This window comes from Triticum urartu, chromosome 2 (genome assembly GCF_003073215.2).
Source record: "Triticum urartu cultivar G1812 chromosome 2, Tu2.1, whole genome shotgun sequence".
NCBI classification, from domain to species: Eukaryota; Viridiplantae; Streptophyta; class Magnoliopsida; order Poales; family Poaceae; genus Triticum; species Triticum urartu.
Window position 1 is genome coordinate 294,842,618 of NC_053023.1, and position 14,509 is coordinate 294,857,126.

A 14,509-nucleotide genomic window follows, 5' to 3' on the forward strand; every position below is an offset into this window, starting at 1 on the left:
TAGCGGGTGTCTGTCTCTCCCACTTTAGTCGGTTCGGATTTGATGAAAAGGGTCCTTATGAAGGGTAAATAGAAATTGGCATATCACGTTGTGGTTCTGGCGTAGGTAAGAAACGTTCTTGCTAGAAACCTATAGCAGCCACGTAAAAACTTGCAACAACAATTAGAGGACGTCTAACTTATTTTTGCAGCATATGCCGTGTGATGTGATATGGCCAAAAGGATGTGATGAATGATATATGTGATGTATGAGATTGATCATGTTCTTGTAATAGGAATCATGACTTGCATGTCGATGAGTATGACAACCGGCAGGAGCCATAGGAGTTGTCTTAATTTATTTATGACCTGCGTGTCAACATAAACGTCATGTAATTACTTTACTTTATTGCTAACCGTTAGCCATAGTAGTAGAAGTAATAGTTGGCGAGACAACTTCATGAAGACACGATGATGGAGATCATGATGATGGAGGTCATGGTGTCATGCCGGTGACGATGATGATCATGGCGCCCCGAAGATGCAGATCAAAAGGAGCAAAATGATATTGGCCATATCATGTCACTATTTGATTGCATGTGATGTTTATCATGTTTTACATCTTATTTGCTTAGAACGACGGTAGCATAAATAAGATGATCCCTCGCAATAATTTCAAGAAAGTGTTCCCCTAACTGTGCACTGTTGCTAAGGTTTGTTGTTCCGAAGCACCACGTGATGATTGGGTGTGATAGGTTGTAATGTTCGCATACAACGGGTGTAAGCTAGATTTACACATGCAATACACTTAGGTTGACTTGACGAGCCTAGCATGTACAGACATGGCCTCGGAACATGGAAGACCGAAAGGTCGAACATGAGTCGTATAGAAGATACGATCAACATGAAAATGTTCACCGATGATGACTAGTCCGTCTCACGTGATGATCGCACACGGCCTAGTTGACTCAGATCATGTATCACTTAGATGACTAGAGGGATGTCTATCTGAGTGGGAGTTCATTTAATAATTTGATTAGATGAACTTAATTATCATGAACGTAGTCTAAAAATCTTTGCAATATGTCTTGTAGATCAAATGGCCCACGCTAATGTTGCCCTCAACTTCAACGCATTCCTAGAGAAAACCAAGCTGAAAGACGAAGGCAGTAACTACACAGACTGGGTCTGTAACCTGAGGATTATCCTCATAGCTGCCAGGAAAGCATATGTCCTTGACGCACCGCTAGGTGAAGCACCTGTTTTCCCTGTAGAACAAGATGTTATGAACGCTTGGCAGACACATAGTGATGATTACTCCCTGGTTCAGTGCGGCATGCTTTACCGCATAGAACTGGGGCTCCAAAAGCGTTTTGAGCAACACGGAGCATATGAGATGTTCCAAGAGCTGAAAATGGTTTCCAAGCTCATGCCCGGGTCGAGAGATATGAAGTCTCCGACAAGTTCTACAGTTGTAAGATGGAGGAGAATAGTTTCGTCAGCGAGCACATACTCAAAATGTCTGGGTTGCACAACCGCTTATCTCAGCTGGGAGTTAATCTCCCAGATGATGCGGTCGTTGACAGAATCCTTCAGTCGCTCCCACCTAGCTACAAGAGCTTTGTGATGAACTTCAATATGCAGGGGATGGAAAAGACCATTCCTGAGGTATATTCAATGCTGAAATCAGCGGAGGTGGAAATAAAAAAGGAACATCAAGTGTTGATGGTGAATAAAACCACTAAGTTCAGGAAATGCAAGGGTAAAAAGAACTTCAAGAAGGATGGCAAGGGAGTTGTCGCGCCCGGTAAGCAAGCTGCCGGGAAGAAGCCAAATAATGGACCCAAGCCTGAGACTGAGTGCTTTTATTGCAAGGGAAACGGTCACTGGAAGCGGAACTGCCCCAAGTACTTAGAGGATAAGAAGGCCGGCAATACCAAAGGTATATGTGATATACATGTTATTGATGTGTACCTAACCAACGCTCGTAGTAGCTCCTGGGTATTTGATACCGGTGCAGCTGCTCATATTTGTAACTCAAAACAGGAACTGGAGAATAAACGGAGACTGGCGAAGGACGAGGTGACGATGCGTGTCGGGAATGGTTCCAAGGTCGATGTGATCGCCGTCGGCATGCTACCTCTACATTTACCTACGGGATTAGTTTTAAACCTCAATAATTGTTATTTAGTACCAGCTTTGAGCATGAACATTGTATCTGGATCTCGTTTAATGCGAGATGGCTACTCATTTAAATATGAGAATAATGGTTGTTCTATTTATATGAGAGACATGTTTTATGGTCATGCCCCGCTGGTCAATGGTTTATTCTTATTTAATCTCTAACGTGATGTTACACATATTCATAGTGTGAATGCCAAAAGATGTAAGGTTGATAATGATAGTTCCACATACTTGTGGCACTGCCGCCTTGGTCACATTGGTGTCAAACGCATGAAGAAACTCCATGCAAATGGACTTTTGGAGTCTCTTGATTATGAATCATTTGACACGTGCGAACCATGCCTCATGGGCAAAATGACCAAGACTCCGTTCTCCGGAACAATGGAGCGAGCAACCAACTTATTGGAAATCATACATACTGATGTGTGCGGTCCAATGAGTGTTGAGGCTCGCGGTGGCTATCGTTATGTTCTCACCCTCACTGATGACTTGAGTAGATATGGGTATGTCTACTTAATGAAACACAAGTCTGAGACCTTTGAAAAGTTCAAGGAATTTTAGAGTGAGGTTGAGAATCAACGTGACAGGAAAATCAAGTTCTTACGATCAGATCGTGGGGGAGAATATTTGAGTCATGAATTTGGCACGCACTTAAGGAAATATGGAATAGTTTCACAACTCACGCCGTCTGGAACACCTCAGCGTAATGATGTGTCCGAACGTCGTAATCGCACTCTGTTAGATATGGTGCGATCTATGATGTCTCTTACCGATCTACCGCTATCATTTTGGGGTTATGTTATAGAGACTGCCGCATTCACTTTAAATAGGGCTCCGTCGAAATCCATTGAGATGACACCGTATAAATTGTGGTTTGGTAAGAAACCTAAGCTGTTGTTTCTGAAAGTTTGGGGATGCGATGCTTATGTCAAGAAACTTCAACTTGAAAAGCTCGAACCCAAATCGGAAAAGTGCGTCTTCATAGGATACCATAAATAAACCATTGGGTATACCTTCTACCTCAGATCCGAAGGCAAGATCTTTGTTGCTAAGAATGGATCCTTTCTAGAGAAAGAGTTTCTCTCGAAAGAAGTAAGTGGGAGGAACGTAGAACTTGATGAAGTGTTGCCTCTTGAACCGGAGAGTGGCGCAGCTCAAGAAAATGTTCCTGAGGTGCATGCACCGACTAGGGAGGAAGTTAATGATGATGATCATGAAACTTCAGATCAAGTTGCTACTGAACTTCGAAGGTCCACAAGGACACGTTCCGCACCAGAGTGGTACGGCAACCCTGTCCTGGAAATCATGTTGTTAGACAATGGTGAACCTTCAAACTGTGAAGAAGCGATGGTGGGCCCAGATTCCGACAAATGGCTGGAAGCCATGAAATACAAGATAGGATCCATGTATGAAAACAAAGTATGGACTTTGACTGACTTGCCCAATGATCGGCGAGCCATAGAAAATAAATGGATCTTTAAGAACAAGACAAACGCGGATGGTAATGTGACCATCTATAAGGCTCAGCTTGTCGCTAAGGGTTATCGACAAGTTCAAGGGGTTGACTACAATGAGACTTTCTCACTCGTAGCGAAGCTGAAGTCCATCTGAATCATGTTAGCAATTGCCGCATTCTATGATTATGAGATATGGCAAATGGACGTCAAAACGGCATTCCTTAATGGTTTCCTTAAAGAAGAATTGTATATGATGCAGCCGAAAGGTTTTGTCGATCCTAAGAATGCTGACAAGGTGTGCAAGCTCCAACGCTTAGTCTATGGGCTGGTGCAAGCATCTCGGAGTTGGAATATTCGATTTGATGAGATGATCAAAGCGTTTGGGTTTACGCAGACTTATGGAGAAGCCTGTGTTTACAAGAAAGTGAGTGGGAGCTCTGTAGCATTTCTCATATTATATGTGGATGACATACTATTGATGGGAAATGATATAGAATTCTTGGAAAGCATAAAGGCCTACTTGAACACGTGTTTTTCAATGAAGGACCTTGGAGAAGCTGCTTATATATTAGGCATCAAGATCTATAGAGATAGATCGAGACGCCTCATTGGTATTTCACAAAGTACGTACCTTGACAAGATATTGAAGAAGTTCAATATGGATCAGTCCAAGAAGGGGTTCTTGCCTGTATTGCAAGGTATGAGATTGAGCACGGCTCAATGCCCGACCACGGCAAAAGATAGAGAAAAGATGAGTGTCGTCCCCTATGCCTCGGCCATAGGGTCTATTATGTATGACATGCTATGTACTAGACCTGATGTAAACCTTGCCGTAAGTTTGGTAGGAAGGTACCAAAGTAATCCCGACATGGAACACTGGACAACGGTCAAGAATATCCTGAAGTACCTGAAAAGGACTAAGGATATGTTTCTCGTCTATGGAGGTGACGAAGAGCTCGTCGTAAAGGGTTACGTCGATGCTAGCTTCGACACAGATCTGGATGACTCTAAGTCACAAACCGTATACGTGTATATTTTGAATGGTGGGGCAGTCAGCTGGTGCAGTTGCAAGCAAAGCGTCGTGGCGGGATCTACATGTGAAGCGGAGTACATGGCAGCCTCGGAGGCAGCACAAGAAGCAATCTGGGTGAAGGCGTTCATTACCGACCTAGGAGTTATTCCCAATGCGTCAGGCCCGATGACTCTCTTCTGTGATAACACTGGAGCTATTGCCCTTGCCAAGGAGCCCAGGTTTCATAGGAAGACCAGGCATATCAAGCGTCGCTTCAACTCCATTCGTGAAAATGTTCAAAATGGAGACATAGATATTTGTAAAGTGCATACGGACCTGAATGTCGCAGATCCGTTGACTAAACCTCTTCCTCGAGCAAAACATGATCAATACCAGAACTCTATGGGTGTTCGACTCATCACAATGTAACTAGATTATTGACTCTAGTGCAAGTGGGAGACTGTTGGAAATATGCCCTAGAGGCAATAATAAAATGGTTATTATTATATTTCCTTGTTCATGATAATTGTCTATTGTTCATGCTATAATTGTGTTATCCGGAAATCGTAATACATGTGTGAATACATAGACCACAACATGTCCCTACTGAGCCTCTAGTTGACTAGCTCGTTGATCAACAGATAGTCATGGTTTCCTGATTATGGACATTAGATGTCATTGATAACGGGATCACATCATTAGGAGAATGATGTGATGGACAAGACCTAATCCTAAGCATGGCACAAGATCGTGTAGTACGTATGCTAGAGCTTTTCTAATGTCAAGTATCCTTTCCTTAGACCATGAGATTGTGCAACTCCCAGATACTGTAGGAATACTTTGGGTGTGCCAAACGTCACAACGTAACTGGGTGACTATAAAGGTGCACTACGGGTATCTCCGAAAGTGTCTGTTGGGTTGGCACGAATCGAGACTGGGATTTGTCACTCCGTATGACGGAGAGGTATATCTGGGCCCACTTGGTAAGACATCATCGTAATGAGCTCAATGTGACTAAGGGTTGGTCACGGGATGATGTGTTACGGAACGAGTAAAGTGACTTGCCGGCAACGAGATTGAACGAGGTATTGGGATACCGACGATTGAATCTTGGGCAAGTAATGTACCGATTGACAAAGGGAATTGAATACGGGATTGATTGAATCCTCGACATCATGGTTCATCCGATGAGATCATCGTGGAACATGTGGGAGCCAACATGGGTATCCAGATCCCGCTGTTGGTTATTGGCTGGAGAGTTGTCTCGGTCATGTCTGCATGGTTCCCGAACCCGTAGGGTCTACACACTTAAGGTTCGATGACGCTAGGGTTATAGAGATATTAGTATGTGGTAACCCGAAAGTTGTTCGGAGTCCCGGATGAGATCTCGGGCGTCACGAGGAGTTCCGGAATGATCCGGAGGTAAAGATTTATATATAGGAAGTCCGGTTTCGACCACCGGAAAAGTTTCGGGGGTCACCGGTATTGTACCGGGACCACCGGAAGGGTCCCGGGGGTCCACCGGGTGGGGCCACCTATCCCGGAGGGGCCCATGGGCTGAAGTGGGAAGGGAACCAGCCCCTGGTGGGCTGGTGCGCCCCCCTTGGGCTTCCCTTGCGCCTAGAGTTGGAAACCCTAAGGGGTGGGGCGCCTCCACCTAGCTTGGGGGCCAAGCCACCCCCTAGGCCGCCTCCCCCCATTAGATGGGATCTCCAGGGGCCGGCGCCCCCAGGCCCCCTATATATAGTGGAGGGGAGGGAAGGCAGCCGCACCCAAGTCCCTGGTGCCTCCCTCCCTCTCATGACACCTCTTCCTCCCCGCTTGCGCTTGGCGAAGCCCTGCCGGGATCCCGCTACTTACACTACCACGCTGTCGTGCTACTGGATCTCCATCAACCTCTACTTCCCTTGTTGGATCAAGAAGGAGGAGACGTCTCTCCCAACCGTACGTGTGTTGAACGCGGAGGTGTCGTCCGTTCGGCGCTCGGACATCAGTGATTTGGATCACGACGAGTACGACTCCATCAACCCCATTCTCTTGAACGCTTCCGCTCGCGATCTACAAGGGTATGCAGATGCACTCCCCTCCCCCTCGTTGCTAGATGACTCCATAGATTGATCTTGGTGATGCGTAGAAAATTTTAAAATTCTGCTACGTTCCCCAACATTTCATTGGACCCGATGCACTAGGTATTACACCTAGATCGGATATGAACTCCTTCATCCAGACTCCTTCATTTGCTGCTTCCAAAGTAGCTATGTACTCTACTTCACACGTAGATCCCGCCACAACGCTCTGCTTGGAACTGCATCAATTGACAGCTCCACCAATCAATATAAACACATATCCGGTTTGTGACTTAGAGTCATCCGGATCAGTGTCAAAACTAGCATCGACGTAACCATTTACAACAAGCTCTTTGTCGCCTCCATAAACGAGAAACATATCCTTAGTCCTTTTCAAGTATTTCGGAATGTTCTTGACCGTTGTCCAGTGATCCACACCTGAATTACTTTGGTACCTCCCTGCGAAACTTACGGCAAGAAACACATCAGGTCTGGTACACAACATTGCATACATGATAGAACCTATGGCCGAGGCATAGGGAATGACTTTCATTTTCTCTATATCTTCTGCAGTGGTCGGGCATTAAGTCTGACTCAACTTTACACCTTGTAACATAGGCAAGAACCCTTTCTTTGACTGATCCATTTTGAACTTCTTCAAAACTTTATCGAGGTATGTGCTTTGTGAAAGTCCAATTAAGCATCTTGATCTATCTCTATAGATCTTGATGCTCAATATATAAGCAGCTTCACCGAGGTCTTTCATTAAAAAATTCTTATTCAAGTATCCTTTTATGCTATCCAAAAATTCAGTATTATTTCCATTCAACAATATGTCATCCACATATAATATTATAAATGCTACAGAGCTCCCACTCACTTTCTTGTAAATACAGACTTCTCCAAAAGTATGTATAAAACCATATGCTTTGATCACACTATCAAAGCGTATATTCCAACTCCGAGAGGCTTGCACGAGTCCATAAATGGATCACTGGAGTTTGCACACTTTGTTAGCACCTTTGGGATCGACAAAACCTTCTGGTTGCATCATATACAACTCTTCTTTAAGAAATTCATTAAGGAATGCAGTTTTGACGTACATTTGCCAAATTTCATAATCATAAAATGCGGCAATTGCTAACATGATTCAGACAGACTTAAGCATCGCTATGGGTGAGAAGGTCTCATCGTAGTCAATTCCTTGAACTTGTCGAAAACCTTTTGCAACAAGTCGAGATTTGTAGACAGTAACATTACCATCAGCGTCAATCTTCTTCTTAAAGATCCATTTATTCTCTATAGCTTGCCGGTCATCGGCCTAGTCAACCAAAGTCCATACTTTGTTCTCATACATGGATCCCATCTCAGATTTCATGGCCTCAAGCCATTTTGCGGAATCTAGGCTCATCATCGCTTCCTCGTAGTTCGTAGGTCCGTCATGGTCTAGTAACATGACTTTCAGAACAGGATTACCATACCACTCTAGTGCGGAACGTACTCTGGTTGACCTACGAGGTTCGGTAGTAACTTGATCAGAAGTTTGATGATCATCATCATTAGCTTCCTCACTAATTGGTGTAGGCATCACTGGAACTGATTTTTGTGATGAACTACTTTCCAATTCGAGAGAAGGTACAACTACCTCATCAAGTTCTACTTTCCTCCCACTCACTTCTTTCGAGAGAAACTCCTTCTCTAGAAAGGATCCATTCTTAGCAACAAATATCATGCCTTTGGATCTATGATAGAAGGTTTACCCAACCGTTTCTTTTGGGTATCCTATCAAGACACGTTACTCCGATTTGGGTTCAAGCTTATCAGGCTGAAGCTTTTTCACATAAGCATCGCAACCCCAAACTTTGAGAAACGACAGCTTAGGTTTCTTGCTAAACCACAGTTCATATGGTGTCGTCTCAACGGATTTAGATGGTGCCCTATTTAATGTGAATGCAGCCGTCTCTAAAGCATAACCCCAAAACGATAGTGGTAAATCGGTAAGAGACATCATAGATCGCACCATATCTAACAAAGTATGGTTACGACGTTCGGACACACCATTACGTTGTGGTGTTCGAGGTGGCGTGAGTTGCGAAACTATTCCACATTGTTTCAAATGAAGACCAAACTCGTAACTCAAATATTCACCTCCGCGATCAGATCATAGAAACTTTATTTTCTTGTTACAATGATTCTCCACTTCACTCTAAAATTCTTTAAACTTTTCAAATGTTTCAGACTTATGTTTCATTAAGTAGATATACCCATATCTACTCAAATCATCTGTGAAGGTCAGAAAATAACGATACCCATCGTGAGCCTCAACACTCATCGGACTGCATACATCAGTATGTATTATTTTTAATAAGTCAGTGGCTCGCTCCATTATTTCGGAGAACGGAGTCTTAGTCATCTTGCCCATGAGGCATGGTTCACAAGCATCAAGTGATTCCAAAATCTCATCAGCATGGAGTTTCTTCATACGCTTTACACCAATATGACCTAAATGGCAGTGCCACAAATAAGTTGCACTATCATTATTTACTTTGCATTTTTTGGCTTCAATATTATGAATATGTGTATCACTAGGATTGAGATTCAACAAAAATAGACCACTCATCAAGGGTGCATGAACATAAAAGATATCTTTACCTACTAATAAACCACCGACCGCTTCTGGTTGTACGTCGCTGCCCTTTTTGCAAAAAGTCCCCCTATTTTTTGAAATTAACGCACAGTCCTACTTAAAGTGTAGATAACGTTTCGTTTTTTGCGAAAAATACCCTGCCTCAACTGAACCGCCGTGCACGCCCCGCCGCTTGTCGCTGGCGTCGACGCCGCAGAAGCAAGGCAGGGGATGCGTCGCGGCGGACGTCAGCGCCGCCCAAGCGCATGAATGGGGCGAGGTGTCGCGACTGGCGTTGTAGAGCGCGGCGTACCGAGGCGTCGCGGCGGGCGTTGAAGGGCGCGGTGGACCGAGGCGTCACGGCGGAGGATGATAAGGCGGTCGGCGTGCTCTCTTGGGGCGAGGCGTCGCGGCGGGTTGTGGCGAGCGCGGCCAGCAATGGCGTGAACGCGCGCGGGGAGGGGAAGGGACGGGAGGCGCGCTGTTGCTGCTGCTGCGGCGGCGGCGGCTGCTGGGCTGAGCTGTGGTGTGGTGTGCTGGTGGCGCGCCGAGCAAGCTGGGAGTGAGTGGGGGGTTAGGAGTTCATGGATGTGGAGGAGGGAGGAAGGGGGAGGTGGCGGTCCGTGCGGTGCTTGAAGAAGACGAGGAGGTGGGCGGGCGGGCGGGCGCCCCAGGATCCTTATACCGCGCCACCGGGCTCGCCGCCGGCGGGGGTAGCTCACTGCCGCACGACCGGTCCACGCCGCATGCAACGGTTGCGAGCTCCCATCGCGCGACAGCGGCGGCGGCGGGGCGCGGCGACGGCAGCGTTGCGGGATGGTGGGCCAGGGCGGGCGCGTGCGGCTAGCTGCGAGTGAAGCGGCGACAGACGATAGCGAGGCAACGGGAGGGAGCGAGCGGCGGTGCTGGCTGGCGAGCGAGAGGCGTGGACAGATCACGGCGGCAACAGCAAAGCAGCAGCAGCAGCTAAACAACGAGCTTCAGTTATCTGAATTTTCAGTTCAGTGTCATGATTTGGATGGACGCCCGAACACAACAGCGAGTCGTGGAGGGCATGTCCAGGCGTGGGCGCGAGTGCGCCATCGGCGTGCTGGCGGCCATCTACGGCTGGCGGTGGTGGGCGTGATGCAGGGCGAGTGCAGCGCGCGCGGGCGGCGCAAGGGCGCGCAGCTCCTCGGCGCGCTCCAGGAGGGGCGCCGCCTCGGGCTCGCCTGGGACGGCGTCGGTGGCTCCTGATGAGCGACTCCGACGTGGCACGCCTCGCCGGCCGGCCGCCTCGGCGTCGGTCTCACTCTGCTCCACTCCACTCCAATCCACTAGATTGAAGCTCGAGTATTTGGATGGAATTGGAGACCGTGTCCTTCTCCAACATAAATCAATTTCCAATGTAGTCGAGTTCAAGTCTCTATTCTTCTCCAACGCAAAAGCATGTAGTGCCCGACCCGGATTGGACTTGGCTGTAATAATAAGGAGGGATCCTCGACCGGAACGTCCATCAGGCCGCGTCCCTCGACCAGAATCTCCATCAAAACCCATCACGTTGCAACTTTCAGAGGAACATCCAATGTCGCTGGCGGAGGAAAATCATCTGTCCAGCCGTGCTATGCCGAGTTCGCCGGCGGAAGAAGAACACCCTTCGAGCCCTCCATCGCCTGAGGCGGCTACACCAGAGGTATTTCTCTCCTTGAAAGTTACTATACCTCAGGCTAGCATGTTTGCATCTCTGATTTTTTTTAGAGATTTGTTCAGAGTTGTTTGCTGTCTGAACAAGACACATATCTGAAGATTCAGTATTGACTTATACCTTGGAGTTTACATCTGTTGTATTGTTCCTCTATTCTAAACTGAACCATGCTAATCCGACCAAGTTTGGGCCTACACATAGTCAAAAGTTTGAGTGATAGTTATGTTCCAGTTGCATTTATATTCAGATTTCAGAGAAGGAACAAAGTTCCATGAAAAACAAACTGTTAGTGTGTTCCTTGACGTTATACACCTGATCACCCCTACTGTTAGCACCAAAATTAGCATTATTCTTGGCATGTATATAAATGCTTTGTTTGCATGATTATTTGATTGAAGTTTGGCAGAATGACAGTAAACTGAACCATGGAATTTTAGAATCAGAAAGTAGGCTTATACATCGTCATTAGCTCATTCTTCTGAAGTTGCTCCATGTTACTCCAGTTTTAGGGCTCCAGAAGCTTAACCATTGCAATTTCACTAGACTGCCTCTGGCCAAATGATTGCTATAATCATTCAACCATGTATTTATAAGCTACAAATACACATTTGAGATTGGTCTGAATCTGAAATATTCTACCAACAAACTAACGGTTTGAGGCTTACCTTTTATTTGTGTTGTAACTGCAGAAAATAGATGACATCGCTGAACTAAACATTACAGAGGATTTGGATAACCGACCTTCAAAAAAAGCAAAAAATGTCGAATCAGGTGTTCTGGAGCCATCACTAATGTCGCCAACTATATCAGCATCTACACCAATTTCTGAATGTTTTGAATCCATTGTGCTGGAATCAGATAATCAGATAGATCATGATCAATTGCCATCTCCTCCATCCCCATCTAGCTCAACTCCTGTTTCAAATAAAGAGATCAAAGTTGATGAGACATATGATTATCTCCCACAAGGTATTTGTCTGATTTATTATTTGTACTTTTGTATTCAATAACTCTTAAATTATTGTGTTTTTTGGCAGACTATGCATTGACCGACCATGATCTATGTGCACATATAGCAATAGAATCATCTTTACGTAAAGAATTACTGGTTCAGATAGATGGAAGTTCTGTGAGACAAAATCAATTGATGTGTCTGCTAGATGAAAAAGAGTGGGTAAATGATGATGTAAGTACACTTACTCAAACAGGAAAGAGTTTCTAAACACTAATATTTATTAGTAATGTATTTTCTAAATCTTAACTTCAGGTGATCTATGCATATATATATATATATATATATATGTTGTTTAAAGGACCAAATTCATGTACAGAATGACAGTAAAGTATATTTTGAGAGTCCTTTTGTTACCTCACTATTAAAACGGGATGGTAACCTTGGCATACAAGAAGATAGTGCCTTTATGACAAAGATTGTCAAAAAATATATGGAGCATGACATGGTAACATACATATCCATAACTTTCATGATTTATGTTTCAAACATTTTTATTTTTTCCCTAATTATCTTTATTACAGATAGAACTTCCAATAAATACCGGCAACACGCATTGGTATTTAGCTATTGTGAATACAAAAAAGCGTGAGATCCAAGTACTGGACTCATTGTGCTGGAAGTTTGATCGAGAGGACCTTGCTATTACGGTTAGTTACAACACCAATTTTAATCCTACATGTAAATGATATAAATTCATATTTCGTTAATGTCTATCATTTCTGAACACCAAATTTCTTTTAGATACGAGGAGTACAATTTCATTTGGATCTTCTTAAAAGTCGGAACTTGATTAAGGACGATTGGAAAGACGTTGATCTTACTGAATGGAATATCACAGAACAGTTACAAAATCCAATTCAAAAAGACAGTTCTTCTTGGCGGTTTATTTACGGTCAAATTTATGGAATATTTCACCGGATGTACACTATCCTACCCAATTACATAGGTATATATCTTTTATATTTGGTAAAAGCATGTTAATTTTAAAAAATGTACTAATAATTGTTCATTTTGCACAGGAAATGATTACTTCTTTTAGGTTTAAGTTAGCCAGCATACTATTATGTTGGAAAACAAACACTGCATCAATGACTACAATCGTTGAAGAAAGTGACGATGACAATAAGGGAGATCCTGATGATGTTCAAATATTGGAAAGTGTAGATGATATTAAAAAAACAAAACAAAAAATCCCATTATCTGTTGAAAATAAATACAGATCACTAATATCTATTCTTTCTAATATGAGCCTGCATGAGTTAACAGCTGCACTCTGTAACTTCATTAAATCAATCAAATACACCGAGATTTTAGAGTAAGTCCTTTCACATTAGTAGTGCAGTTGTACAATATCTTACTTATTTTCTTAATGGTTTATTTACGTAATTTTTACCACTATCAGGAAAGTATGGATCCAAAGTTCAAAGCCATATCCAATTAGCTTGTCTCTCAGAAAGCTACAAGGAATGCTACAAGATGATTTACCCATGGATCGAGATTGCTTTAATTTGGTCGTACGGAAGATTATGTTTGATGACATCCAAACGGCACAAAAAACAAAACAATTGATAACAAAGCATTATGTTGACATGAAATTTTGGGTATGTTTTTATATTCATTATTTACTTTTTTCTATATTCTAATTTTTTAATCACTTTTCTAACCAATTATGTTTGTGTTCTAGATGACTACTGATTTTGGACGACACCCAGGATTCCGCAAAAAGTTCGATGTGGAGCAACTAGCAAATTCTATTCGCAGTTGGCCTGGTATCAAATATAATGTTTCAACATGCAAATCGGTAAGAACACTTCTGTATACTTTAGACCAAAAGATTTTTATTGCATCTAATATGTAGCCTATTTCAGATTCATATTCCAATACAATCCAACGGTTATTTCATTCTATTCACATTGGACAAAGATACCACAACAGTCTACATTTTGGACCCTACTCCTATTAAACCCATGTACCAATGCAACCCACTCGCAAAATATGTGGAAAAAATTATATGGATTGCCAAACACTTACCGAAAGCAATGTCAAAAGCAATGTCAAAAGCATGCCCTGGATCTAGATGGAACGAAAATATTCTCCTATGGCATCAAAAAATCCTAGATGATATTCCAGTTTACAACAGGTATTTTTCAAGAGATGAGTACTATATACTGAGTACTTTTTGTTTTTATTATGTATACAATATTAATTACTAACATATGTATTCTTATATACAAGGGAACTGTCCGGTTATGTTGTTCCCATGTTCATGTCCACATGGGAAGATGAAAGACCACATTTGCCATTTTTAAAGGTAAATATCGCGACCGTACAGATCATAAATATTATAATTACAAATTCGATTCTAATGTCATTCGTTTACAAAAAAATATGGATGTATAGGATGGATATGAACTCAGAAAACTAATTTTGGGCCAACTGCTAACATTCAAGGACATTGAATGTGAAGATAACATGCCTGCCGGTGTA

General features: G+C 43.5%; 1 protein-coding gene across 1 annotated transcript; it reads left to right on the forward strand.

Moving 5' to 3' along the window:
* The first annotated feature begins 10,853 nt into the window (after positions 1–10,853).
* On the forward strand, positions 10,854–13,617 carry LOC125537081. The gene is made up of 6 exons (XM_048700375.1): positions 10,854–10,995; positions 11,697–11,976; positions 12,045–12,193; positions 12,275–12,467; positions 12,544–12,669; positions 13,425–13,617. Exons 1-4 carry the CDS (start codon positions 10,888–10,890, stop codon positions 12,341–12,343), a joined length of 606 nt encoding a protein of 201 aa, XP_048556332.1. The 5' UTR covers positions 10,854–10,887; the 3' UTR covers positions 12,344–12,467; positions 12,544–12,669; positions 13,425–13,617.
* The last annotated feature ends 892 nt before the right edge of the window (positions 13,618–14,509 follow it).

Excerpts from the sequence above, each read along its gene's own strand:
- LOC125537081 (XM_048700375.1), top strand. The coding sequence starts at position 10,888 with ATGTCGCTGGCGGAGGAAAATCATCTGTCCAGCCGTGCTATGCCGAGT. Across the intron at positions 11,977-12,044 it reads ATATGATTATCTCCCACAAG|ACTATGCATTGACCGACCAT; the intron begins GTATTTGTCTGA and ends GTTTTTTGGCAG. Across the intron at positions 12,194-12,274 it reads AAGAGTGGGTAAATGATGAT|GTGATCTATGCATATATATA; the intron begins GTAAGTACACTT and ends TCTTAACTTCAG.